Raw genomic sequence first — 25,545 nt, 5'->3', positions numbered from 1 at the left:
CATTTATATAATCTTGTTGATTTGTTCAGTTGTATTTATGCCTGACTGCATCCCTTTTAGGTTCAGTAAATGCCTGTTGTAAATTCAGCACTTGTAAGAAAGGTGTCTGTTCTTGGGATCATAACTCTTCTATGTCAAAAGTCAAGAACCTTAAGACATTGAATGCATTGATAGCAGGTTGCTAAAACTGAAAAATTTGGCCCTTCAGGTGTTAAAATTATTAAACACATTTAATGTGAAAAGGAACATATCTTCAAGGGGAAGAAGGACCATTTTTGGAGAGCAAACAAGCTGGGTAATGTGTGATGCAGTTTGATACCTGGACTGTACAATAGTACACTGATATACCTCTAATGTCAAAATCCCATTTAGAAAGGGGTCACAATCTTGTCACCAATACTAGTTTGTTAGCAGACATTAATATACTAAGAGAAGAGGATGGGAATAATGAGATCTGAAAAGTGGAAGACATGATCCCATGACCTGATATACGCAGAAAAACAGAAGAAAAGAGCAGTAAAGACAAAAGAGGAATGAATATAGAATATGCCATAGAGAGGTTTGGCATTCAGTATCTTCGTATCCACATCCAGATCCAGCTTTGATTTAAAACTGTTTTCAGAAAGGACTTGCCCATATAGAGTGACTCTCATTCTAGCTCTGAATGCAACAAATCTATCAAAGTGACAGAGGAAGAGGGGCAGTAAAATAGCAGAGTAGAGAAGAGATTCAGTTAGTTCCAACTCACATGAGCTGAAATTCTCTCTGTTTCACGCCACTGGAATCTTAAACTGGCAATTCTTGTGTGATTTTTGTTCTCATAGACGATGATGCCTTTGGCACAGATTCCCAGGATGATGTCCCCTTCTGTCCCTTTCTTCTCTTGGGACACGTGGTAGAATAACACTCCATATTCAGGAAGTTGCTGAGTCACCTTGTAGAGAAAAGGTTCTTTTACCACGCATTACTCAAAAAATTCATGGGAAGAAAAGTTAGGTAGATGGAGGAGAAAATGCTTTTGAGTGTCTGAGGAGCCAGTGTCTGCCCCTGCCATCTAAACATGCAGGGAATATTCTGAGGAACTCACCCAGAGGTTCTGGGTGTTCATGCTTGTCTTTCTACCTCCTGTACTTGGCCACAAAAGTGTTAAAATGTGACTCAGACACTTTACAGAACTATAGAATACGAGTAGGATTTACTGTCTGATCTGCAGACCAATATGAGTTTATCCTAAAACTTTGTATTTTCTTTCTGGGAAGCTACTGTAGAATCCCCAAACGACTTTTCTGTTGTGAATAGAGATTTTCAGTGACCAGAGTAAAACACTTTAAGAAGATCTGTTTTTCAGAAAGTAACCATAGTACAAATGTTCAGGTCCTGAAAACTGGGGCATCTATAATCACTAGCTGAATCTGGGTTTTAATTTTTAATCCCTTTCATATTTGGAATTTACATGTTCTTGCCATGGGGTGTATCTTTCTCACTTTGTATGATGTGTTGGCTCCTTCTACAGACTTATTAATTGAAACAGATACTAAAAAGCTGCTTTTCTTCATTGGATTTGCCACACATGATGGGACTGTCATTAAGGCTAAGCTTCAATCTATTTCTTCAATTGCATTGACAGTGTTAGATGAGGAACTAATATAATTAAATAGCAACTGAACTAAAATGATGCTATAAATAAAAGCATGTGACAGTGCAGCAAAATGACTACTGATATTTATCCATTATCTAATCCCTGTTATAGTTCACTTGATGGAAAGAAGAGAGGTTTGGGGAGAAAGAGAGATTAGCAGGAAAAAAGTTAAACACATCATGGTGACACTTTAGCGCCTAAAGAAATTGTCATGTGAGAAAATACTTCAGATAATTCCTTCTTCACTTCTAGGGTTCACAGATACTTTTAAACAAACAATCACTACATGTTTAGAAAGTGGCTGAACTGCTGCTGTAATTTCAGAAGTTAAAAAAGTGCTTATTCTCATGTTTTATAATCTTCTGTAGCCCAGACATGTTGGTAACATGCCAAAAATTTGCATTAAGCCTTAGAATGCTGCAAATACACCAAAACGTGTTATAAAAACTCTCAGTGATGCGTGACAGTATCTACAGCAGAATGAAATTCTGAGGTTTTTGTTGACTATTCAAATGTTTTCACCGTATCTAAAATCCACTGTATCAGGCAAGAAGAAAATAGGCAAAGGTAAACAGAGAGGGGCTTGGTACCTCAAAATTAATAAATAGTGTTTGGGATATGGCAAGTTACCTTTAAAAATTCTAGCTCAGCTTCATCCTCAAATAGGGAGCGATTCATACGATGTAATTTAGCAAGCTCTCGCTGTACATATGCCAGGGTCATTTTCTCTATTCTACTTGCTGGAACATAGTCTTCAACACGAAAATAGCTCTTTCCATGCATCTGTGGGGAAAAAAAAAAGAAAAAACAGAGACAGGAGCCTTTTGTTCTTTCTTGACTTTTCTTATTCATTGCATTTCATTTTCAGGGTGATCCATATGCAGGAGTCACCCTGTAGCCATTTCCCAAAGGAAGGTGGGAACAGCATGCAGAGTCCTGACAGCCAAATTGCCTCTTTCCCCTGTGCTCAGGCAGCTGCTCAATGCACACACCACTTCTTTGGGCAGAGGGGAGAAAGGAGCTGGGCCTTCAGGTGTGTCCTGCACTTAGAGCTGACAGCTACAGCTGCATCAGTACAACCTACAGTGGGGGACCCATTGCCATGATGGATCTGACCACATGGATCAGACCACTCAGAGTTCAATTAATAGAGCTACACTGATTTACATAAATAAAGATATGGAAGAGAACAAAAATGGGTGTTTTCTATACATTGAAAACTAGGACAGCTAGTTCAGATATACAATCAGTGACCTTCCTGTCTTTGCAGCTTGTGGATCTGAGCCTACACATAAAACAGCTGTGAATTCTGAAGTGTTTATTTGCTTTTCTCTTCCCTTTTTACTAACTTCTCTAAGCCCCTCTGCACATCCAAGCTGGGCCTATGTTGGAAGCTTTCCACAGATTTTCTGGAGTTTCTAGGATATATTATCAATTCTGAAGGACCTAGACTCTCTCATCATTCTGTCATATTTCCTGTCAATTTCACCTGGCTCATTACTACTCCATAATTAGGAATATTTTGTAATTTTTTAAATTAAATCCGAAGGACTTAACTGGAGGACTAACTGAAATTCTGTGCTATTCACATTTCTTCTTTAAATGCTATGTGACAAACAAAAGGTGCAAAAGTTGTAGAGAGAGACCTCTGAGAAATACTGTATTATTTCTCCACACCTCAGGAGCATAATTGCCAAGCTCTGCCTGTAAAGCCAAAGCGCCGAGTTTCAGGGCAGTCTCATCACTGCAATATAATCGTTCCTCCAAAATATCTTTACGAAGCTGCAGGTAAAACTGATGCCTTGTCAAGCCGTGCCTGGAATAGAAAAGGGTTTAGGAACTCAGGAGGAGCTTTGAATGGTATCCCTATATGCTACTGGTTTTCCTTCAGTCAGCAGAATTATCCACTTACTGAATAACATTAAAGTGGTTGACAAAGAATTTTATCCTTAGAAAGAGTGTGAAATTAATGATGGACATTTTCTTCTTGGGTTGGTCATTCCAGCCATCTGGGGCCACTTTGTAGAGTTTGGTCTCCTCATCCAAAAAGAAGAATTCTTTACCTGAAATGAGAATTTTGGGTTCTGTGATAAACCTGGATGTACTTCAGCAGCTCAAAGTTCTGTGGTTCTCATAGAGTGCATCACTAGCAATAAAAAATAAAATGGATTGGGGATGTCAGCTGAGATTTACTCCTCTGTGTCATGATTTAACTTATTGCTCCTTTGATGAAGAACTTAGGACAGTATGTAATTTTGGATTACAAATGTTAGATGCTGGATTAGTATGGTATCTGTGAAATCACTCAAGGATTCATGGGGCTTGCATTCTGCTCACCATTCAGGTTCTGCACCCCATTGTAATCCTCATGCCCTACACACAAGGTGTGCTTTTTCCCAGTGCCTCAGCTGTGCCTGTCATCAGAAGTGGACTAGAGAGATGTGGGTCTGGTACATGACATAGCTGAACCTGTACTCCCACTTATGTCTAGGAATAAATACAGGCAGCCTTTCTCAGTGCAGTACTTCCTGGAATTTCTGCCAGAACTGCATGGTTCAGTATTATTTGAGTACAGCTCTGGGACACAGCCTTTTCTTCCTGGGAATATCAGCCAGTACATGTTGTATGGCTGTGCTGATGCACAGTCCTGGGTAGACATGCTTTACATCAGTGCAGTACAGTTCAAACCAACATACCTTACTTTTGCACAAGCTTTGTATCTGCTTCCACCTGAGGATCTTAAAGGATCTCACTGGAATTCATTGATAAAGTGACCACAGAGACACTGAGGGACAGAGCTGTCACTGTACTTAACTGTCTCATTACCTTTCAGGTAAGCCAAGCCAAAGTAGAAATGTTCCACCAAGTTTGCATATGCCACCACGGTGTTGAAAACATCTCTTGCCTTGGTCTTGATGTCACATTGCACCTCAAGGCACTGCCCATTGAGTAGAATCACATTGAGATTTCTTTGGGACAAATAGGATTTCCCTTTTTTAGTCTAAGAACACGCAAGAAAGAATGAAGAATGAGTGCCAAGTACAAGCAATGCAAGTTCCACAGCATTTTATTACTGAGGCTCACTAGTTGCCTGTCTCTATACAACCTGATGGAATTGGTCACAACACCATGCTATTTTCTGCCTCCCTTCTCATAAATTAATACCACAAACATTTCTAATTTTTTTAAAACCCAGAGAATCACAACAAAACAGCTGATCATACTTGAACTCTCCAGTCACCAGGGTTATTCTAGATTGGGGGCTAATTCCAAATTCCCTTTACCCTCATTTTTACTGCTGTCTGCTGTCAACTTTCTACCTTATCTTAATGAAAGGTAAAGTATGCAAGCTGGAGAAGTCCCATACATTGGCACTAGATTTCATATTGTATATTTGCTGTATAGTCTTTGTCTCAAAAGCCTTGGGCTAAAGTGAGCATTTTTAGCTGAGAAGGATAAATTAAGCTTTTTTTGCATGCACAGAAATAACTAAATAGCACTGAGAATTAAATCACCTCCTTTCAAGTCTCAATACCTCTGCAGGAACCCTAACTTGTTTTGAGAGGAGGGCATGGAAAGAATACTGGGTTGAGACTCAGATGCTACTTACAAAGAGCCCTAATTAAAATGTCACTAGATTAGTTCTAAATTCTTAATGTTAATACTTACCACGATTGATCCAGGCAGCTGTAAGGTCACTGGTGGTTCACTAGACAAAATAATAAATTCTGGACCTGAAAACTGCAAGGACACAATTTAGAAATTTAGTAAATATCTCCTTAATGGAATGAAGATCCTAAACACAAGTATCAATGAAACCCATTGCTGTTGATCTGTGTGCTAGACCTAATTGACTTCAGTGTCTAACAAGGTGCAAATGCTGATTGAACACTTCTCTTTGTTTATGGTATCTCCTGTGTGGACTCTCCAGGGTCCAAGTAGGGGTAAGCTCATGCTGAAGACTTTTCTTTGGTAAAGGCACTTAATCAAGATCCATTTCCTTTGCAAGGCACCTATTTTCATGACACTTACAGAAACTTGATTTATTCTGAGACCTTTTCTTATTTGATTCCCAAATTACTCTGGGGACAGTCACAGACATGTAAGCACATACATACACATCACTGTGATTGCATTACCCCAGCTTCCCTAGGAACCAGACTGAAATGCAGAGCTGCTTTCTTCCCCATAATAAAGGCTGACTGATGGTTCTTCTTAGTAGACATCATATTCTTTTGTTTTAACTTAAAAAAAGTCAACATGTTTTTTTTAAGATCTTTTTTTTCTTGCTGAGCATCCACCTCAACTAATTTTATATATTGGGTTTTCAACAGTTACATCTATGCTTTTAGATCCCTTAAGCAGACAGAAATAATTAAACATCTTCAAGTGATAAGATGTGAATCCTTACAGTCATTCACCATGCCTTAGTAACTTGAACCATTTTGATTTTTAAAAAAATTTAGGATTTATTTAATTATAACAGTACTGTCCTACCAATAGACAATACAGTTTTGTATCACATTAGAGGGACTAGCACTGTGTTGTAAAAGTTGCTGAACTCCTTCTGAGAAATGCCATTATTATCCCCACAAAAATCATAATAATAAAATTTTAAACCAAATGTATATGAGAAAAGATAATTTTCCAAAGTATCTAACTGAAGCTCTTGACCAAATATCTGTCACTGGTCAGTGTTGAGCTTCTGAACTGGGAAGAGGTGAAAGGGCTCATCAACCTGAAACCTGTCCCTTCTTCTTCCACAACAGAAAGTTCCATAGGAAGGATCATGGTGGTGTTTTCTGTGATTCAGTTATTTCTGAATTTTTGCAATCCAACTTTTAAGGAAACATTATCCTTTCCATGTAACGGAGTCCTACCACAGCTTAGCAACTAGAAATAGTCAATTAGGTGAACTTTTGGTTGAGCACATTCACTGCCAGCCTATGCTTTCTGTCCAGACATACTATAAAAAAAATTTAAGTCCTTTGAACACCATTGGCTGTCAAATGTTTGGGTTAAGTGTCTCTGTAAATTTTTTTGCTGTTCTGAAGCTGATGTCAAAGTGGTTGGTAAAAACAGTCTGTATGGTGTTTGATGCTTGCAGAAATCACATATGTAGGTCAGAGAGGGTTCAGTTACCAGCTTTTGCATAGTCTTTATTGACAATAGCTTTCACTGCCTTCAGTTCTGATATCACAACTGATCATGCCTAATTTGGAGTCTGTCAATTTAGAATACTCATCTAATAAGATGACTTAGTAGGTAATATGTACATCACTGTCAAACAAAAATTAGATGACAGTCTTCTCTTTAGTGATATTTACATTTTGAAATCAGCTTATATGTTTTTCATTATTCACCTTTTCCTTCCTGTGGAACAAACATTTCTGTGACGCAGCAGCTGCTGAGTAGTCCTTTGCAGACACAGAGAAGGTGGAGCCCAAGCTTAGCAGGTTCTGTTGGCTGCTCTTCTGAGTTCCACCAGGGATTTCTTCTACAGCACTCACTGACCTTCAAAGGAAGTGTCACCATGAGCAAAATATGTAACATGCAATCAACACAACACTGACTTGAGGACAGAGAGCTTAAGGTACAGTAACTGGAATACTATGAAGTCCAGGGCAATGTCTGTTATAAACTCCTAAATGTTTCTTTGCAGAAAAAGAGAACGAATTTAACAGGAATAATATTACTGATGCCCTTTATAAATAAATGTAAACTGTTTCTTTTTTTCATTTGGTGAGCCAGATCTTGCTGGTTTAAGTTTGGTGAAGCAAACAGGCAAAGAATTTCAGAAAACCTTAACATTTGTTGTTACATAATTCAGAGTTTTCCAGGAATGGAAATTTGAATTATTTGAATACTAATTCATTAGAATAAATTAATGTCCTAGGGAACTGAGGGAATTTTCAATTTAATTAAGAAAGAGGTGTGTGAAATCTCAGATCAGAAAGCTGTCTTTGTTTTAAAACTATTAAAACTATAGTTTTAATGCAGAAAGTAATGGTGTTTTCCATGTGAGCAGATGTGTGTCCTTAGAACAAACTTCACATATACTATGTACTTAGTAAAGAAAGAATGATTATATGGTTCAGAAGGAGAGGTTTTGTTGAGGAGGATTTTTGTTAATAACATTTTTTAACAAATGCTAAAGACACATGGAAGCTTTTTCATTATCCCAAAGTTTCATCCTTTTCTTTTGCATGTTGCAGATTTGCTTCAGGAGACTATTCAAGGAATTTCTAAAAAATTTTAACAAATTAACGGGAGTAGTTTCTCATCTCTTCTGCCTGGTGTCCAATGACAGGGAACATGGGAATGGTTCAAAGATGGGGTTCAGAGATGATGTTAGGAACCATTTCTTCACTTAAAGGGGGCCAAACACTGGAACAATCTTCCTAGAGAGATGGTCACTGGTCCAAGCCTGTCAGTTTTTAAGAGGCATTTGGACTTGCCCTTAATAACATGCTTTAACTTTTGGTCAACCCTGAAGTGGTCAGGCAGTTGGACTAGATGATTATTGTGAGTCTCTTCCAACTGAACTCTTCTCTTCTCTTCTCTTCTCTTCTCTTCTCTTCTCTTCTCTTCTCTTCTCTTCTCTTCTCTTCTCTCCTCTCCTCTCCTCTCCTCTCCTCTCCTCTCCTCTCCTCTCCTCTCCTCTCCTCTCATATTTTACATTCCTCGGTCTATAAAGATATCTAGTTTTTTTTGTTTCCATCAATGCAACCTCATAAAGATCAAAATTTACCTAAGAAATATGCCTCAAAATTACCTGAAGTGACCTTTGTGAGCATTATTAGCTCAAAATCCAAGATTCTTTATTAAGAAGGCTTTCTTTTCCTGTAGAAAACACTTCCTGTTATTAGTCCTGTGAGGTGAGAGATGCCAGATTTAACAGTTGTATCTTCTTTATATATAGATCAGTGTGGGGTATGCCCAGCCTCTGCCCTGGAGGGAGGTCTGCTGAGATAAGGAGGTTGCATAACCTCCCAGCAGAACTCCCCTGGAAAGGCAACAACTTTCAGTTACAGTGAGAAGAAGACAGACCCAGAATCCTCTGGGAGACCCAGTGCAGATCCTTTGTAACTCATTGGCTTTTACTGTCTGACACCCACCCCCTGTATCCCTATAAGATCTAGCCCTCTGCCCCCGTGAGAGCAGAGAGCTCGTCCGTGGCCTCCCCTTCGCTGGGTGCGGACTCATAAAGCTGCCCCATGCAGAACTGCTACATGGGTCTCTTCGTCTCTCTCTTCCTGGTCTGGCCTGGGAGATTGCCCCGCAGAGCAAGAGCTGGAATCACGAGCTGAGAACCACTAGAGAGCTGATAGATTCTCTGCAAGGCCATTCTGGCTACAGCTGAGGGAAGACACCGAGCCCCGGGAAGACGGTTCCTCACGGGACCATCTCTCCGGACCGGTCACAGCTTCCTGGGTCTGAGCTACTGACCCCACACCAGCCACCTCAGATCAGAGCCTTGCTTACAAGCTTAACTTTGTCAGATGTAAATTATGTCAGTTGGGCTGCCTACAGAATGAGCATGATGGTATTAGTAAGCTTTATAAATAGTAAACCCATCACTAATTTTTGTGTTGGTTGTACTCCTACATGGGAAACTGGTGATTTCCAAAGTAATTCCAACTCCACTGCTGTCATGGTACTTGTAATAGGGTGGTGACTGTGGTAGAAACTCAGTTGCAGATGCAGAACCCAACCAGGAGGGGGGTTTATGGTCCTTGAGGTTCTATGGCAAACTGCTTGCTGGAAATTTGGAGAACAGTTTGTCTTTCAGCAGAGGAGGGGAACTTACTCCTGGCAGCATGATTTTAGATCAAGCATATCAAGATCATACCCAGGTTGTTAGTTGGAGGCATGGCAATTGCTCTGAAATACTGAGTAAATAAATTCTCTGTTACTCATACAAGTGCCAGATACATGATGCATGTATAGATGTCTGTATATACACATATAAATGTATGTGTATGTAGTTAGACAGGTAGACAGAGACTTCTTTCTTGACATAAGCAGCCACTATCCTGCAACCTGCTTGTAGATGTCTCTTGTTGCAGTTTTACAAGTGTACTGGGATATCTCATCTTGCCCAGATTGTCATGGCTGATTTATCAGGAAGTTCAAACTGTTTACTTGGGACACATTTAATTGGGAGTTGATCTAAATTGAGCATCTCCTGTGGGCCTGAATTACCCATGTCATGGTTAAAAGAAGAAACTCCTGTTTAACTGGGTCAAGAACCCAATTTAAATGGGATGTCTGTAGGGATTACATGGTGCTTAACTACGGGATTCTGTCTTTGGGGTGCCTAGAGGCTGACAGTACTTACATCTCTTCTTTGTTTGGAAACAGCCATGATTATAGCTGCACTGTGATGACACCCAGTCTAGAAAACTCTTGTTTGGCAGCAGTGGTGTTTCCTGGGCTGTTGAAAAGGAGTTAGTATCTATCTGTTGTACAGTTCTCAGTTTTCTTTGTCGATATCTATAGGGCTGCTGTCCATGCCATGGCTGAAATGAGGCTAATCCTCATGACAGAGCAGAGGTCTTTATTGCTTGTGTCCCTGGGTTACCTATAACTCTCCATTAAAGTGGTAGTGCAGGGCTGGATATAACTGACACAAGTGAGAAAAATCAATCTAAGGACTGAGATGGAAATACAAATGAAAATTATGGATCATATGGATGGTCTGACATAGCCGCTCCAGAACACATAAGGTGTAACAGCACTTTAATGTGACAGCAAGGCAAGACCACATCCAAAATGTGAATGCAGACAAATAAGGACTCTGACAGAATGCCTTGACAGGGAAAACAATGACTATTCATACCTTTTCAACAGCTATTTCCCTTCATAAAATCATATAATCATTAAGGTTGGAAAAGACCTCTAAGATCATCAAATCCAACCTTTCACAGCCTCTGTGGAGCAGCTTTTCAACAGCTATTTCCCTTCATAAAATCATATAATCATTAAGGTTAGAAAAGACCTCTAAGATCATCAAATCCAACCTTTCACAGCCTCTGTGGAGCAGCTTCCCAGTTGTTTCAGTCACAGAGGGCTAGTGCTGCTTTGCTGCCTGGTGGAGACACAGCTGGGGGCAGCTGTTCTGGGAGGCCCATGGCATCTGGCAGGACACAGTGGTACAGAGTATATGTCAAAATCCTGAATTTGCTTGTTTTGTGTGGATTGTTCAGGGCCCAAGTTCCATTTCACTAGAGCTTTTGGACTGTTCCACTTGGAACCAAACCAAGTCTAGGTGAACATTACTTATTTATTCTACATAATAGAATATTATGTATTTATTCTACATAAATGGTATCTATTATCAAAACAGGTTCAGATAGCAATTTCTGATACTGGCATTGCCACTTTAGTTGCCTGCTTTACTTGGTTATAAAACAGCTTCCATCCTGTAGAAATCTGAATTGAGCTTACCTGTTTATGAAGAGCTTGTAGCTACTTTGTGTCCTCGACCCACTAAGTGTGGGGTCACATGATCTGTGTGTCTCTGGAACTCTCTCTGAAATAAATAAAGGAAATTTCAAAATTCAAGTGATAGTAGCAGCACTCAGAATCAGATGTTGGGACAATTACAACAGGGAAGAAATTTAGACTGGCAACTTCCTCTCTTGTGTTCTTGCCTGGACATGATAAATGGCTATTTAATAAGGTTAAGTGAATATTACACCAGCAGTATTCCCAGTTCCCTAGTTATTGTTACTTCCTCTTCATAATCCTTTATGTGAATGTAATTTGGAAAACAGCTGTGTAGGTACAATGGCTGTCATTTCCATCTGTATGGGGATAATTTGTGAAACAGCTTTTTCTCTTCAGAAATTATGCCCAATTTTGTTATTCTATTTCCAGGCATAAAATGGGTAGAAAAAGCCAGGAAGCTTCTCTCTGGCTTAATCAGAGTAGAATATAAAATCAATGAAATGAAAATGGTTGTATCTATTCCACTAGTTACTTGCTATGTTAAATATACTGTGAATGTTTTTACATCATAAAAATCCGGTGGGAGTACTGGATGGTTTGTGGGTCCTTAGCAAATAAGGATTGCATTGTTTTTCACCTTCAATCATCTCTGTTGCTACAGAATGGGCAGGTGTTTCTTTGTCCAAATACATGAAAGTTGAAATTTAGAGGCAGAACCAGAGAGGGTTATGCAAGTGGTAGTTCTATGAATGTTTCTTGTATCAGCAGAGATGTTTGAAATCTTTAAGGAAGAGCGAGATTAAATTTTTCTTCACTTGGATCATTTCATTGATCTTATTTGAAGAATTGCATATAAAACTATTACATAAGCAGGATGATAGAGGTGATAAGATAAGATGTATGGAAGCAATCATTTAGATAAAACATTCATGCACTACACCCTGAGACTTCACTCTGAATTCCAACATGAAAACGTGACACTGAATTCTAGTGTACCAACCAACCAACTGCAATTTTAAAACCTAGAAAATCTACAGTCACATTGCTAAAATAAGCATAAACATGTGGGGTTTTTTCAAGCTGCAGATGGTAGTGACAAAATGTGAGATTTGAGATAAGCTAGTTACCAACGTTAAGTTTCAATCCTGTGTTCTGAAATTACATGCTTTTTTGTGAGAAAACCTTGCAAAAATCTCTGCTTACACTGTGGTTTTCACGTAATTGTATAAATATATTTTGACAAACACATAAAATTCCCCTTAGTCTTTCTATATCAGCTATTACAGCAGTGGGACAACTTGGCTACTTTCAGTGGCCCAACTGCCATGCTTTGATCACAAATCCAACACACACATGACATTAAATTAACATTAACAAGAAGTTGATCCTGTAGATTAGATATGTTAAATGAGCTACTAAAGTACAGTCTTGATATTGCGCTCCTCTAATAATGGTGCTCTACTAGATGGGAATATTTCTTCTCAGAGAAGAATGCTTTTTTTTTAATATATTATTTCATGAAAGAATGTCTGTGGCAAACAAGTTTTCACATTCTGTGTTTGCTCATGTATTTTTAGAATCTTGTCTTACAAAATCCTGAGTATGAACAGCTACCAGTGTTTCAGTGGAGACAGAGACATGCACGAAGTCACTGAAATGGGCCTTTGTCAAGTTCATGACCAAAATTTTCTTAAAAGTGCTTACAAAACAGGCTTCTGCTCTGAGTTTACCTTTGCTGTGTGCAACTGTGTGTGACTGACACGTATGTGGCACTCAGGGAGCAGCTGCGGTCTCAGGTTTTTACTGCTGCTGATATTGATTGCAATTCTGGAGCTTCAGAAAAGCGCCTTGCAGGAGAAGAGCATTAACATGACTAACCTCACTTTCCTTATCCTTGGGCTGAGGGCTTAGGGCTGAGATGCTATGACATGATGTGTTTTTTTCCCAGGATATGCCCAATTTCTCTCTGAATTACGTCCTCATAGAATTGCAGTGAACACACCATTTTTTTGCCATCTTTCCTAGGGAAATTAGTCCCTTGAGGTAGTGCTCTATGTATTTTTTTCTTTTTTTTGTCTGAGGACTTTTAAACCTTTAAAATTCAAAAGAGTAAGGGTAATATGGTCCTAGATATTTCATTACAATGAGCATCTGGATATCAGAAACACAAATTAATGCTCCCCATTGAGAAAAAACAAGGACTACTCAGCAGTTTTCTGTTATTTATGGCATCAATGAACTAAGCAATCAGTGTGCACACCCTAGTGCATCATAACTGATGTTGTGAATGCTAGGGTTATTGCCTTAAGGAAGAAATTTCTGGGATACAAAATCCACACATGCTTACAGAGAAGATTTGAATCTATGCCACAGGAGGACCTAGTACTTAATTTCTCATGGAAGCTCATAGAGGGAGGAAGTAAACTCCAAACTATAGGGGTAAACTTCCACCTCTTGGTCTAGGAGCTTCCACAGGCAAGATGGAAAATAAGTTTGAAAGCACATAGGAGGATGGATAACTGTAGATTGGAGGATAGAAATGGGTAGGAGTCTGAGAGGGGGAGCTGGCATGGTAAGCTTGGTTTTTTAAGAGAGGCTGGTGGCATTTGGCAACAGCAACCTTTTGCTCTTGGGCACTGTCTTGTGTAAGTGATTCCAGTTCAGATTCCAATTTATACATGAAGACACACATGCACAGCAGTACTCTCCTTCCTCTTGAGTTCCCTTTTTTGCTTCATAGTATCCCCTTACACTGTGATTTATATGGCTTGGGAAGGAACCCAAACAATGTCTACTGCGGTGTCTTCACTGAACAAATTCTCTGCCAGTTTCTTTCATGTTCTTGCCACAAAAGGGTTGAAAGTGAAGCTAAAATTCCAACTCTGATATCTCCAGACAAAGTAAATCAGAACAGCATTGCAACCTGGCATTTAGCACAACAAAAACAACATGCTAAGCAGGAAATGCACAATGGCTCTGGGACAAAAATGAAAAGAAAATGAAGGGTTATTTGGTTGTTTTTTCCCCCTAGATTTCAGAATTAGTCCATTTTTTTCTGAATGGGCTTGGAGAAAAATTAATTCTCAACATTCAAATCTTAGGCATTATTCATAGATTCAACTGATTTCAGAGCTGACATCTTGACATTGCCCACCCTATGCATTTGTGGGGTAGCCCACCTTTTCTTTATCAAGACCTCATGTGCTAAAAACATAATGTCAGGCTTTGTGATTTGCTGAACAGCTTTACCTGGCAAAGGGGGCATGAATCAAGAAAGAGGGGATGGGGCTACATGGTAATCAGGGAATATATAGCTTTGCAGTAGGACACAAAGTGAAAAAGAATCTAATATAAAAGTATCTTTCTTCTCTACAACTTAGCACAAATACACCTCCCAAGTCACATAACCACAAGTTGCACGGGAGTATCTATCACCTGGTACATGGTTAGTCCCACACTTCAGGGGACAAAAGAGATGAATACATAATTCACAAACATAATCTTTTATAAAAATCTTACCTCTCCTGTGTCCTCGGTTAGACAGTATCAAAGATGTACTTTCAGAAATACTATTAGAGTCACTATAATCCACAGAGAGTTGTCTGTAATCTTCTGTTGACTGGCTATAGTTCATTAATCTGGACGCTTTGTCTGGAAACAGAAAGGAAATATGGTGAATCATATACTTTAATTATAAGTCATTGTATTTGCATGTTAATGTAAATAACATTTTGATTGACTAATTTTTATATAGTCCACATCTGTCTGTCTTTTAACCCTGACTCCAATTCCTTAAAGACTGAGGAAAGCTTGATAACTTCATTCTATTACTTTCATAATCTTATTTGGACCAAAATTAGTTTTCATACTTCTCTTCAACCATTCCATATAAAACAAATCTAATACATTAATTCTATTCTACATGTTTAACTGAAAGGCTGAAGAGTGCAGATAACCTGCAAAGTTCTTATTCCTTATACTCTGAGGTCCAAAACCTTCAGCTATAATGTCTTCTTTCTGTGTGCAGGGTGGACAATGCCCAGACACAATCCACTACCAGAGTCAGATGTAGAAATTCCATTAAGGGGTCATCCTAACTCATTAGGATGTATATTTTTCTTTCACACTGACTTTACTTTGCTTGAATTCTCTCTAGTCCTTTTACAGAATCTCTGAAGCATATTTTTTAGTTTAAAAAAAAGGAAGAAATGGTATGCTGTCTTGCACATTTTCAATGTAATCGAAATCCTAATTCATTCAAGTCCTTTGGCAAGTGTAAGTCAAGCGACCTGAATCACTGGAAAACACAGATATCACACCAGATACATAATCCCTAGAATGAGGATAAGGAAACTGTCAGGAATTTGTGGCTAATATGGGGTTGAAGATGGGACCATCCCTTTTGGCAGCAGCAGAATTTCTACCTACTTTTGCAAGTGTGAATCTACAAGCTCAGTTTCTGAGTAAGTGAACCAATATAGCTTTAGGGGTGGTTTGTCTGTAAGTTTCCAAAAGAATCTCCTTATAACCAATAATACCTAATAGAAATGTTCTACATGTATTTAAGTGCATGTTTGATTCTAGCTGATTTAATGGAGCATATGTGTGATTTGCTGAATAGGAATTGTATTGCTCATATGCCTAATGTTGAGTATATAGAAAAAAAATCCTGTATAGCTTGGGCCAGCTTCCCATTGCCCCAAAATCAGGGATCTCTGTCAAAGTGAACAGTACAGTGTTGATACTAGAAAAAAGATACAGTTATAGAATTACTCTGAGGGATAATAAATCTTGATCTTAGTCAAATGGAATACAAAATTGGTAGATATTGGTTTATTTATATAGTGAGCAGGATTTGGCCTTGTGTCTTGAAATCACTCTAGCAATTCATGTGTGAATTTATAAAACATCTTTTGAATAGAAAATTAAACTAAAATCAAAAAGGAACCACAAATCTTTGTTTGAGTAATCAAATAGGAAAGATGAATATATATTCCTTAATGGAAGGAGGATAACATCACAGAATTGCACCTTCAAAAGTACACTGGAGTATACAAGGTACAAAAGCAGTTTTGAAAGTAGAGGCGTTCTAGATGCACAGGTTTTATGGAAAGTGCTTTAAGAGTCAAATCTGTGCAAGCTGATTTGTTATCACTGCTTCACAGCCCTGAGACTACTGTCCTTTGTGGAAATAAGGAAAAGAAACCTCACTGACTTGCCTCAGAGTCTTTCCATTATGAATTAATTTATATGTAAAGCAATAACTATCCTACCCAACACTATATGCAATCACTACAGCATGAAATTAAGCAATTAATCTGCCTTGGGAAAGACACAGAAAAGGCTGTCTGTATCCTTATTAGAGAGTTCAGATTATAAGTATTTCTTTACCTTGGTGAAGATTCATCTGGGATGACAGTGTTGAGGTGTCCGATATTTTTTCATGCAGTCTTTTCCTTATCACATGACTTCTGTTCAGCTGAGAGGCTGTGCTGTCTTCAGTGACCACCTGCTCTGTCTAGAAGGTAGTAATATTGAAAGTCAATGTCATATGATATGTGGACTTCAGACTCTCATACTGAAGTGATCCTTGCCCTCTGGCTGTCAGAGGCTGCTGATTTGCTTTGTATAAGCAACTTCATTTTCTCATGTTAACACAAAGCGGGACTGAGTATGTGGGCTCCATGCTCTCATGCTAGCTAAGTTTAAGAGGGGACTGTTACAGCAGTAAAGAGAGTAATAAAGAGTGCCAGGGAAAAATTATTCTCAGAATCTTAATGAATACTGGTTGAAAACAAAAAAAAATCTGGTGTGTTTTCTTCCGTTGTCATTCAACTTGTCAACAAAAATGTTTTTTGATATTTCAAAGTTTGAAAAAACTCAAGTGCTCACTTATTAAAGACCTCATGTGGTCAGGCTTGATTGGACAGCAAATATTCAATTCCACTCAAGAACAATGAAATAATTTCCCTAACATGGTGTAAATACAATTTTTTTTAATTTCATGAAGGAAGTCTGAAACCAGAGTGGCAACTGAGAAATCTTTACTGTTGTGTTAAGTCCATTCCTTTGGCCAATAATAGGTCTCTGTAAAGGTTATGATTGCTTCAGTATTAACCAAAGAAATTAAGATTTGTAAGTACCAAAGCTGGATCACTTCCCAGGAGTGTAGAAGTGGTGTGTGAGACAGCTTCATTGCTTTATTTGCTTGTACATGTGCCCACACAATTTCCTGTGCAGAAGTTTAGAACCAAATCTCACTTCCTTAATCCATACAAACATTAATTTCGGCAATCACTCACCTGTGTCCCATGTCACTGCATGACTCTCTCACCACAGCAAAGATGATTGGAGTATGAGAGTAGTACCTACCTCGCTGACACTTCCCACTGCAAACTGGACCATTTTCTTTATGTAGAATTTTGCTGGTAAGGAAGCAGATTCCTTCTGATGTGCTTCGCATGCTTCCAGGATTGATTCAGGAGAAAGTCTTTTATGTGGCAGATCTTCACACAGTGTCAGCAAGACTGTATGTAGTTGGTCACCCAGCTGGAGGGACTGAGTCAAAATAGAGGTATTGTTAAATAACATCTCCCAGGGGACTGAAATCCTGTGTAAACTGGGACCAGGAATTTCTGTAAGCCTTTCACTCTGGGTGAGAAACAGGCACTGAATTCCTTTAGACTTTGGGAAAATTCCAGACAAGCACCCTAACAGCACTAAATGTGCCTCTAGTGGGATCTAGGATAGCCTTGGAGAGACTTGACATCTCCAAGAGTGATCATCAGACCAATTAGGGGCTTCTTGGTGACAGAGAGTTCAGTTTGCTCCAGAGCTTTGTTAATTCGACTGTGAATCAAAGATTCATGCAAGTAAGATATGTGGTAGCATTAGCTTCAAAAAGGTGAGGAGTTGTACCAGCCAAAACTGTTGTCATAGAGACCAGATACTTATATTTTAGGGCCATTTAGCTTATAAAGCCTTTTCTCTTAGAATGTGAAAGGGAGGTTAAATCTACCAGAAGCCTGTGCTCTCCAAATCGAGAAGAAGCAACAAAAAGCATCAGCACAGAAATGAAGCAAAATGTATGTTACAAGTCTTTGAAAGGATTCTGGGTAAGCAAGAAATCTTTAATTTCAGCTAGCAGGGATACTGATAGAATTTGTTCAGAAATAAGGAGAGTTATTTAGTTTTATTCTTGCATCCCGTTTTTGGAAAAGCACATAAATGTGCACAGCACCCCAATCATGCCAACATGATGTTTTTCTTTTAGTCCTTCCTATCTTAGAATCACAGAATAATTTAGGTTGAAAAAGACCTTTAATATCATCGAGTCCGATCATAAACCTAACACTGGCAAGTCCACCACTAAATCATGTCCCTAAGTGCCACATCTACATATCCTTTAAATACCTCCAGGATGAGATTCAACCACTTCCCTGGGTAGCTTGTTCCTAATTGTCTTGGAATAAATAATCTTCACCCTTAAAATCAAGGTATAATTCATCTTAGTAAGAACAATTCAGATTTTTTAAGAAACAGAAGGAAAAAGAAAAAGAAAAAGGAAAGATGATCTCTTAACTAAATTCCCTGATTGGGGTGAACTGGTATTTTTGGTGAAGCTTAGACCTTGATGCAAGCTTTTCAATTCTTTCTAGTGGTTCAAAACATAAAGCCCCTTTTAGTGATACTTCAGATTATGCCTCTCAATCTTTGAACCTACCAGAATAAAAGAGAACAAAAATGTTTGTATTACTGGCCTGGTTTGGAGGAACCTGGTAATCTGCTGACCAATAGAGGGTCATTCCTAAGGAATACACCAGCATCTGTCAAAACAGAAAAAGAAACCCTCTGAGAAATCAATATTTAGTCTAGAAAAGCCTCATACTAGACACACCATCCTTTTGTGTCTTTGGTCACAAAATGGCAGAAGTCAAACAGATTATTTTTTTAAAAAACTAGACTAAACATATCTAAAAGTAAAATACTGACTCTTAGCTTATGGACTAGGTTTAATGCAATTAGTACTGTTCAGCTTGAGGGGCTGAGCCAGGCTGCCCTCTGTTCAATGATGCCAGGAGCAGGGAAAGAAATTTGAACTCCTTTCTTAATTTTGAAGCTCTCTCATTGCTGATTAAAGTTCTCCCCTAACTGTGGGACTGACTAGCAGTTATATACAGAAAAATAATTACTGGACTAAAGGGCACCTATTCCACAGCTTCATTTTTCTGCCTAGTGTCTAAATGGTCAGTTATGTGTGAATCTGAAAATACTGTGTTCTGCCTGAGGGGAGTATGTGGTCTGAGTGGTATTTAAAACTTTTAGGTGCCTGAATGTTGTATCTTCCTTTCTTGCCAGAGACTCATTTGTCAGAGAGAAGAAAAATAAATTGTTAACAAAGCTGAACATATTTCTGACTTCCTGGGACTGCTTCCACCCTCTGATTGTACAGATACTGCAGTCCTGCTGCTTCTGGGATTACAATTACCATATCTGCCTAAACACCATTTCATAGAAATATTCTTCCTTTCTGTGGGCCTTTACAAATAATACATTTCTGCAGGCCTTTAGGACGGATGTTCTAACTTGATTTTGATGTTGTCATGCATACTAATCCAATGGTAAGATGCAAGATACATGTAAATCTTTCTAATTATAGCCTAATTGGATTAGTTTTATTAGAAGTGGGGTGTGACAGGAGGTGCCTGGTATGCTGCATTAAAACGAGCTTGTCTTCATGAGGCGCTGTCAAGATTTACTTTACAATATACCTCACCTTTGTCAGTCCAAAGCGCTGGTTTTTACTTGGGCAGTAGAGCAATTCTGGTGGACTGAAAGGGGCAGCTTCTATCTGAGATGCATTGTTTTGGAAGGACAAGTTTCCTTCGGCAGACAGTAGTACTGACCATGGGCAAATCACACAGATGGCAGGGTCTGGAAAATGTTGAAGTTGATAATGGAGATCTTAGTGTTCAATTCACTGCACTCAGAAAATCATATTTCTGGCATCTCAAATTCATCACTGGAGGTGTACCCAGAATGACTTGACTGACTGGAGACCTCATTGGTCCTGACCCACAGACTCAGTTCCCAGCCTGACCTCTGACTTGCCTTGTCACTGTGGCCTTGCCTGCTGATCGCTGGGTTCTCTGACACTGGTTGCCTTCAGCTAGCATTCTCTTTTGCTCCTTCCACATCTTCTCTAGTGTTGTATGCAAATACAACTCACACATGCTGGGAAGCTTGTCTGTTTTAGGAACAGCCAGCCAGCTTGTACTTCAGCCTAATGAAGAATACCTGGCCTTCCGTAGTGCTGAGCAGCCAATGATTGGCGTTCCTGCCTAACCCAGCAGTGCTCCAGCACACCAGAAATATACTATAGCAAGTGGTGCTGACCATTACAAGATCTGGCATGATTTATTACATCAAGCACAGTGCAGCAAATGTGGCAGTATTAGCCTTGAAAAGAGGCTGATTCCAGAAACAAAATAGCTGTAATTGAGAGATGTGGAGCCAGAGATATGCCTTACTCAACTGGGATGATGATATGGAGAGGCAGGTAACCTTCCCTGTGCTCCAAGAAACTGGAACACTGTGTATGCAGACTCCAACTTGGCATCACTTCTGGACCTGAGCTTTCTAAAGACATGTTTTAGCAGCCTCACACTTGGCCTATAGACCAGCTTGGTTGTACATCCCTACTTCTTCTTGGTTTAGTTTTCATCTTCTGATACCCTAAATTTATCTGGCACAGCATAGGGAACATAGGCTGATTGTATCATTTTTTTAAAAATTTTGTTTTGTTAAGTCAGTGATCAGAAGAGCATAGTGTCAGCTTAGTGTCTGGCACACAGTCAGTAGATGGATCTGAGCTGAACCTATCCAGGTGGGTATCTCCATGCTTCACTGCTTTGCACATTCCTGGTGCTTGTATTGCCTGGGCTATTCTATCCTCTTTTTACACCAGATAATAGAGAACTCGTGGTATAGTCAACCTGCTGTAGTGTTCCAGTCTATTAAAAACTTGTTGGTAATGAATATGCACTCCTCCAGCTGTAGCAGAAGTAACACATCACTTGTTTTCTGTATTTTGTGTTTTGATTCTACATGCTCATGAGGTAATAAGACATCTCATCCATTCGCCCCTCAAAAGAAATACCCATTCACATAAACAGTTCTCAAAATGTGACAGGTTGCTCAGCTGTGCTCTCTTGTTGTTGCTCAGTTGTGCTCTGTGCTCTCTCAAGCTGGTCTGCTTGGCAAGCAATCATCATAATGATGTCACATTAATATCATCAAGGATAAAAGTCTCTTACTAGCTGAATGGAGAGCCATGTGGATTTGCCTGCCCTTCTCTATCAGTCCATGAAGGACATGATCCTAGCTGGCGCTGCACTTTCTCTGGGTGCATGTTATTCAAATTTTAGGAAGGGCTCTTTGTCTGCATATAGTTGTACTTAGATTAATTACTACCTGATGTTTAATTTGAAAAAGAAACAAACACCAAAACCAAGCTGTGTGAAGACCTCCTATGTAGATAGAGCAATCTGCATGTAATGCCAGCAGCAATGAAAGATTTCTCACTTTTATTAGCAATATGCTGTTAGTGCCATTAGTGGTTTTTGTCTCCACCCCATCCCCCACAAGCAAACAAGCAAAAAAACAAGCTCAAAAGAATTAAAACAACTGAAGAATTAATTTCCAACAGTAAGAACTCTAAAAAGATACTTTTCACCTCACCTTTGTGAAGATCGTCCAGAAGCTGCATTGTGGACAGGTACAGGAGTGCCCATATTTCTTCTTCCTCCAGAGGGCTTCCTTTTGCCCACAGGACCTCGGCCAATGTCACACAGGAACTGTTCATGCCTGCTGCAGTAGATACCGGGACTTGGACACACTGAAGTAGACTGAATTGCTCAAGACAAGCCCTACTGATTATAGCTGTACCCTTCTCTCACAGTAAGAAATATTTTGTGAACCACCCTGCTTTGTTGTTCAGGGTAGGTAAGTATTGCTTATCCCTGTCTTAATCTGAGTAAGAGTAAATAAAGGGCACTGAACTAAGTGACTTCCCGTAATCTTTTTGAGCCCTTTTACTCATCATTTACCCATCATTTATGAAAAAAAGTCATAAGATTCTGTGGAGCAAATAGTTTTTACTCAGGAGGTCCTTCATGAATATTCACTGTTCAGATTTTGTGAGAGGTTACTTGAATGACAGGTGATTGATTTTGCTGCTTAATTGGATTTTCCTATCTATAAAAACATGACAGAGTTAATCTAAGAAAAAAAGAATGCAAAGCAAAAGATATGTAACATGAAAAGTTTATAAACAGTCCAACAGAGCAATTAAATTTCATTCATTGCCAGATTGATCTTGTAGACTCCTACAGAATTCATTGATGAGAGCTTTTCTTGCTCACATATCAGAGACTCAGTGCTTGCAGTTCAACCCTTCCAACATACATATAAACTTGATTTGTTTCACTAAACCAAATTAAAAGAGGATTCTCCTTTTGGACTGCTGAACAGCAATTTAGTGGCTCCCAGCACACTATCCTATCTGACAGGTATATAAGACCTGGCCTAGTGCAGGAAAATGTGGGTCCGCACACTCACCCTGTTTTGTCTCAGCTGCAACACAGCATCAGATCATTTAGACAAAGGCACTCTGTAGTGAATCATAATTTCGTGTCCTACGTACTGGAAAAGTATTTTCCTAATCCCAGCCCACTAGGAACTGACTTGTGACTTGAAGTATCAAGGTTGCTTTTCCTTCAAATGTTTTGTTCTGCTAAATATTCTCCAAGAAGGTTTTGTTATTCATAAATGAGTCTGATCTTTCCATTTAATGAGTTTTACATTTCAGTAATTTACTGAAGCTCTTTCAGAGCTGCCCTAGGTCTACATATCAGTAGGGAAAACTGAATCCAAACTTCAAATTTCCTAGAAGTTTTTAGACAGCTTTTGCTGTTACTCTCCTGTAACAGTGAGCTCCACAGGTTCATTTTATGTTGTGTAAATAGGGGAATAAGGAGAAAAGTTAGAAGTGATCCATTTACTGATTTGAGATTTTTGCATTGTAGACCAGCAAGTGAGGACACTATAGCCTGGGCTGCTATTGTCTGGTATAGGGTTGTAAACACCACTGTAAAATGAGTTCACTCACAGCCTGAGGACAGATCTTCCCCCTAGAAATTTCTTCACTCTCTGTACACAGCTCACTTACTGCCACTGTTTGCTCTCTGCTTGCAACAGAACTCACTGTGTCTTACAGCTGATTGCTTTGCCAGCTTCCCATTCATTATGGAGTCTTCAAGGGGTCACTGCAAGAGCATTACAGTGTCCTGCAGGACCAACTTGTTGCTGATTAATAGACTACTCAGACTTCGCTTCATGGGGTCTTGTCTTGGCTCACTAGCTTGCAAACAAGGAATCCCAGCATGGGAAGAATGATCCTTTGTTGCAATCCCTACAGGATTATAGATCAACCTAGTGACATTTTAAACGGAACCAGAGTCCTAATTTTAGTCTCTGTAGCTTCAAAGGGAAGTAAAGCTTCTTACAAACCCTAACCTTAATTAGAAGAGACAGACAAATCTTCTTAATCTAAGCCATCACCATTTCTCTTAATAATAAATTACTGTGATAGCATTTCACTTAACCCTGTGGTACTGGGAGTAAGCAATCAATTCACATCCCCAGAGCCAGAATCTGTGTGGCTTCTCCATACAGGTAACCCACCGGATCATACTTAGCACTGTTTTATTTGAGACTGTGCTGGGGGAAGGAGCACTGCACCCTCTGTTTTAGATAGAAGTGCTTATATGAAGTGATTTCAGTGCTGATATTTCTCACTAGCTTAAGTTACTCACTAAGCAGCTATCCAAATTGCAGGTGTTACAGCTTTATAGTACCAAAGTGAAATCAGCAGTTACACCAGAGATGCTTAACTTTTGTAGCGAATCTTTTTTTCTGAGAGTGAAAGCAATGTCTCAGATCAATACTAAGTATGAATAAAATTAATCCTGCTATCAATGATGTGCAAACTTCTTGAAAAAATATTAGATTGTATGGCCATGGAAATCATAATCTCTTTAAAGGTAACAAATCATTGCTTTAAAGCAATGGTGGAGTTAAGCAATGTGCTATTTTACAATCAAATTAGCAACTGGTTTTTAAAAACACTCAGAATGCCCTGTATCTTCAGGCTGTATTTTTGACTTCTGATTTTCAATACCAACATGATGTGATATTTAACAAAACTGCAACAGTGTGAGTGCTTGGGGAAAAAACTATAGCCAGGCTATGCTATGTGTATTATAAGAGGGTAAAAGTGATTGAAAGATACTGTTATTATTGTTGCACTGCCCATATTCATCCCTCAGTTTAATAAAAGCTGTGATCCAGAACCAAACAATTCTGACCTTTAAGCAACCTACAACTCAAAAGACAAGGCAGACAAATGAGGAGGCAACAAGGAAAAAGTTAACAGCAACTTTGCAAAAAGCGACTCTTTTTCAGTAACACTACATATCAGGAAATTATGCTGGATCTGGTTGAGTCTGCAGCGAAAAATTAGAGCAGCAGAATGTAATCACCCACTTTGGAGTTTGGCCAGGATATAGAGGTTAATGTTTTTGTGACTGGAAAATGTAGCAAAGAGCTTCCAGTGCCAATTCATGCTTTTGAGGTAAAAGGCTAACTTTGCCAATGTCTATGGAAGAAGATAGTACCATCCAAATTAGCCTAAAATATCCTCCCTGTTCTAATCTTTGCAACACATTTATTCATTATGTAGACTCTCTAAAGTCAACAGACTTTCCCCTACTCTTCTTGCGTAGGTTGCATAAGGTTGCATTGGGGTGAGGCTAACCCATCATTTTGCCAGCAACATCCACCTATTTATCACATTTCTTTCTAAATAATTCAATTTTGGTGCATTTTGTTTTATCATATGTGCAAGTTTTCATCCATTGAAAGCTGGAGTCAATGAAAGAAATTGAATTTATCATGAAAGTAAATGAACTACAACTTTGCATCTGAATTTGACCCTTAGCAACAACTGTGCTTTAGTTATTTCATATGCCAAGGTCACTTTACTGGATTTTGCAGTCTTATTTAGTAAAATGTAAAGGAGCAGCTTTGCTTTGGTCAATCTTTACTTTTGCTATTTTGTTTACTATGTAAAGAAAGCAAAAGAGCTAAAAACTATTACTCTCGTAGCAAAACTGACCTTCCCTTATCAACTACAGTCAAGTACATTAAATATCCTTGAGAGGAATGGGTCAGCTGGATTCCTAACTACATGACAGCCCTTTTCATGCCCACCTATCAGAGGGAATTTACTGGGGAGTAGGCTCAGCTGTACAATAACTTTTATAGCATGAAAGTCAATCCATTATCTGGATGATAGTGAAAAAAGATGAAGGGAGATCTGGACACCCCAGTGA

The 25,545-nt window shown here is 39.0% G+C and overlaps 2 protein-coding genes across 7 annotated transcripts in view; one reads left to right on the top strand and one right to left on the bottom strand.

The window, feature by feature from the left end:
* MAPK8 (mitogen-activated protein kinase 8) overlaps nucleotides 1-25,545 on the top strand; it is a 178,433-nt gene that overhangs the window by 96,739 nt on the left and 56,149 nt on the right. The gene's annotated exons all lie outside the window — the stretch shown is intronic.
* FRMPD2 (FERM and PDZ domain containing 2) overlaps nucleotides 1-25,545 on the bottom strand; it is a 71,474-nt gene that overhangs the window by 39,559 nt on the left and 6,370 nt on the right. For 5 of the 6 annotated variants that reach the window (XM_020583837.2, XM_019292250.3, XM_020583835.2 and 2 more), the window contains exons 2-15: nucleotides 21,833-21,961; nucleotides 19,869-20,026; nucleotides 18,853-18,918; nucleotides 17,465-17,650; nucleotides 16,484-16,610; nucleotides 14,612-14,743; nucleotides 11,090-11,174; nucleotides 7,003-7,153; nucleotides 5,309-5,380; nucleotides 4,466-4,640; nucleotides 3,552-3,702; nucleotides 3,317-3,455; nucleotides 2,270-2,422; nucleotides 749-934 (exon numbers count right to left, since the gene is read on the bottom strand). In XM_020583837.2, coding sequence (XP_020439426.2) covers nucleotides 749-934; nucleotides 2,270-2,422; nucleotides 3,317-3,455; nucleotides 3,552-3,702; nucleotides 4,466-4,640; nucleotides 5,309-5,380; nucleotides 7,003-7,153; nucleotides 11,090-11,174; nucleotides 14,612-14,743; nucleotides 16,484-16,610; nucleotides 17,465-17,650; nucleotides 18,853-18,918; nucleotides 19,869-20,026; nucleotides 21,833-21,956 — 1,905 coding nt within the window. In that variant the 5' untranslated portion in view covers nucleotides 21,957-21,961. The remainder of the gene's footprint in view (nucleotides 1-748; nucleotides 935-2,269; nucleotides 2,423-3,316; nucleotides 3,456-3,551; nucleotides 3,703-4,465; nucleotides 4,641-5,308; nucleotides 5,381-7,002; nucleotides 7,154-11,089; nucleotides 11,175-14,611; nucleotides 14,744-16,483; nucleotides 16,611-17,464; nucleotides 17,651-18,852; nucleotides 18,919-19,868; nucleotides 20,027-21,832; nucleotides 21,962-25,545) is intronic. The other variant, XM_020583833.2, reaches the window with a different exon arrangement.

The sequence above is a fragment of the Corvus cornix genome, chromosome 6, assembly GCF_000738735.6.
Source record: "Corvus cornix cornix isolate S_Up_H32 chromosome 6, ASM73873v5, whole genome shotgun sequence".
Classification (NCBI taxonomy): Eukaryota; Metazoa; Chordata; class Aves; order Passeriformes; family Corvidae; genus Corvus; species Corvus cornix.
This window is presented reverse-complemented; position numbering and strand designations above follow the sequence as displayed.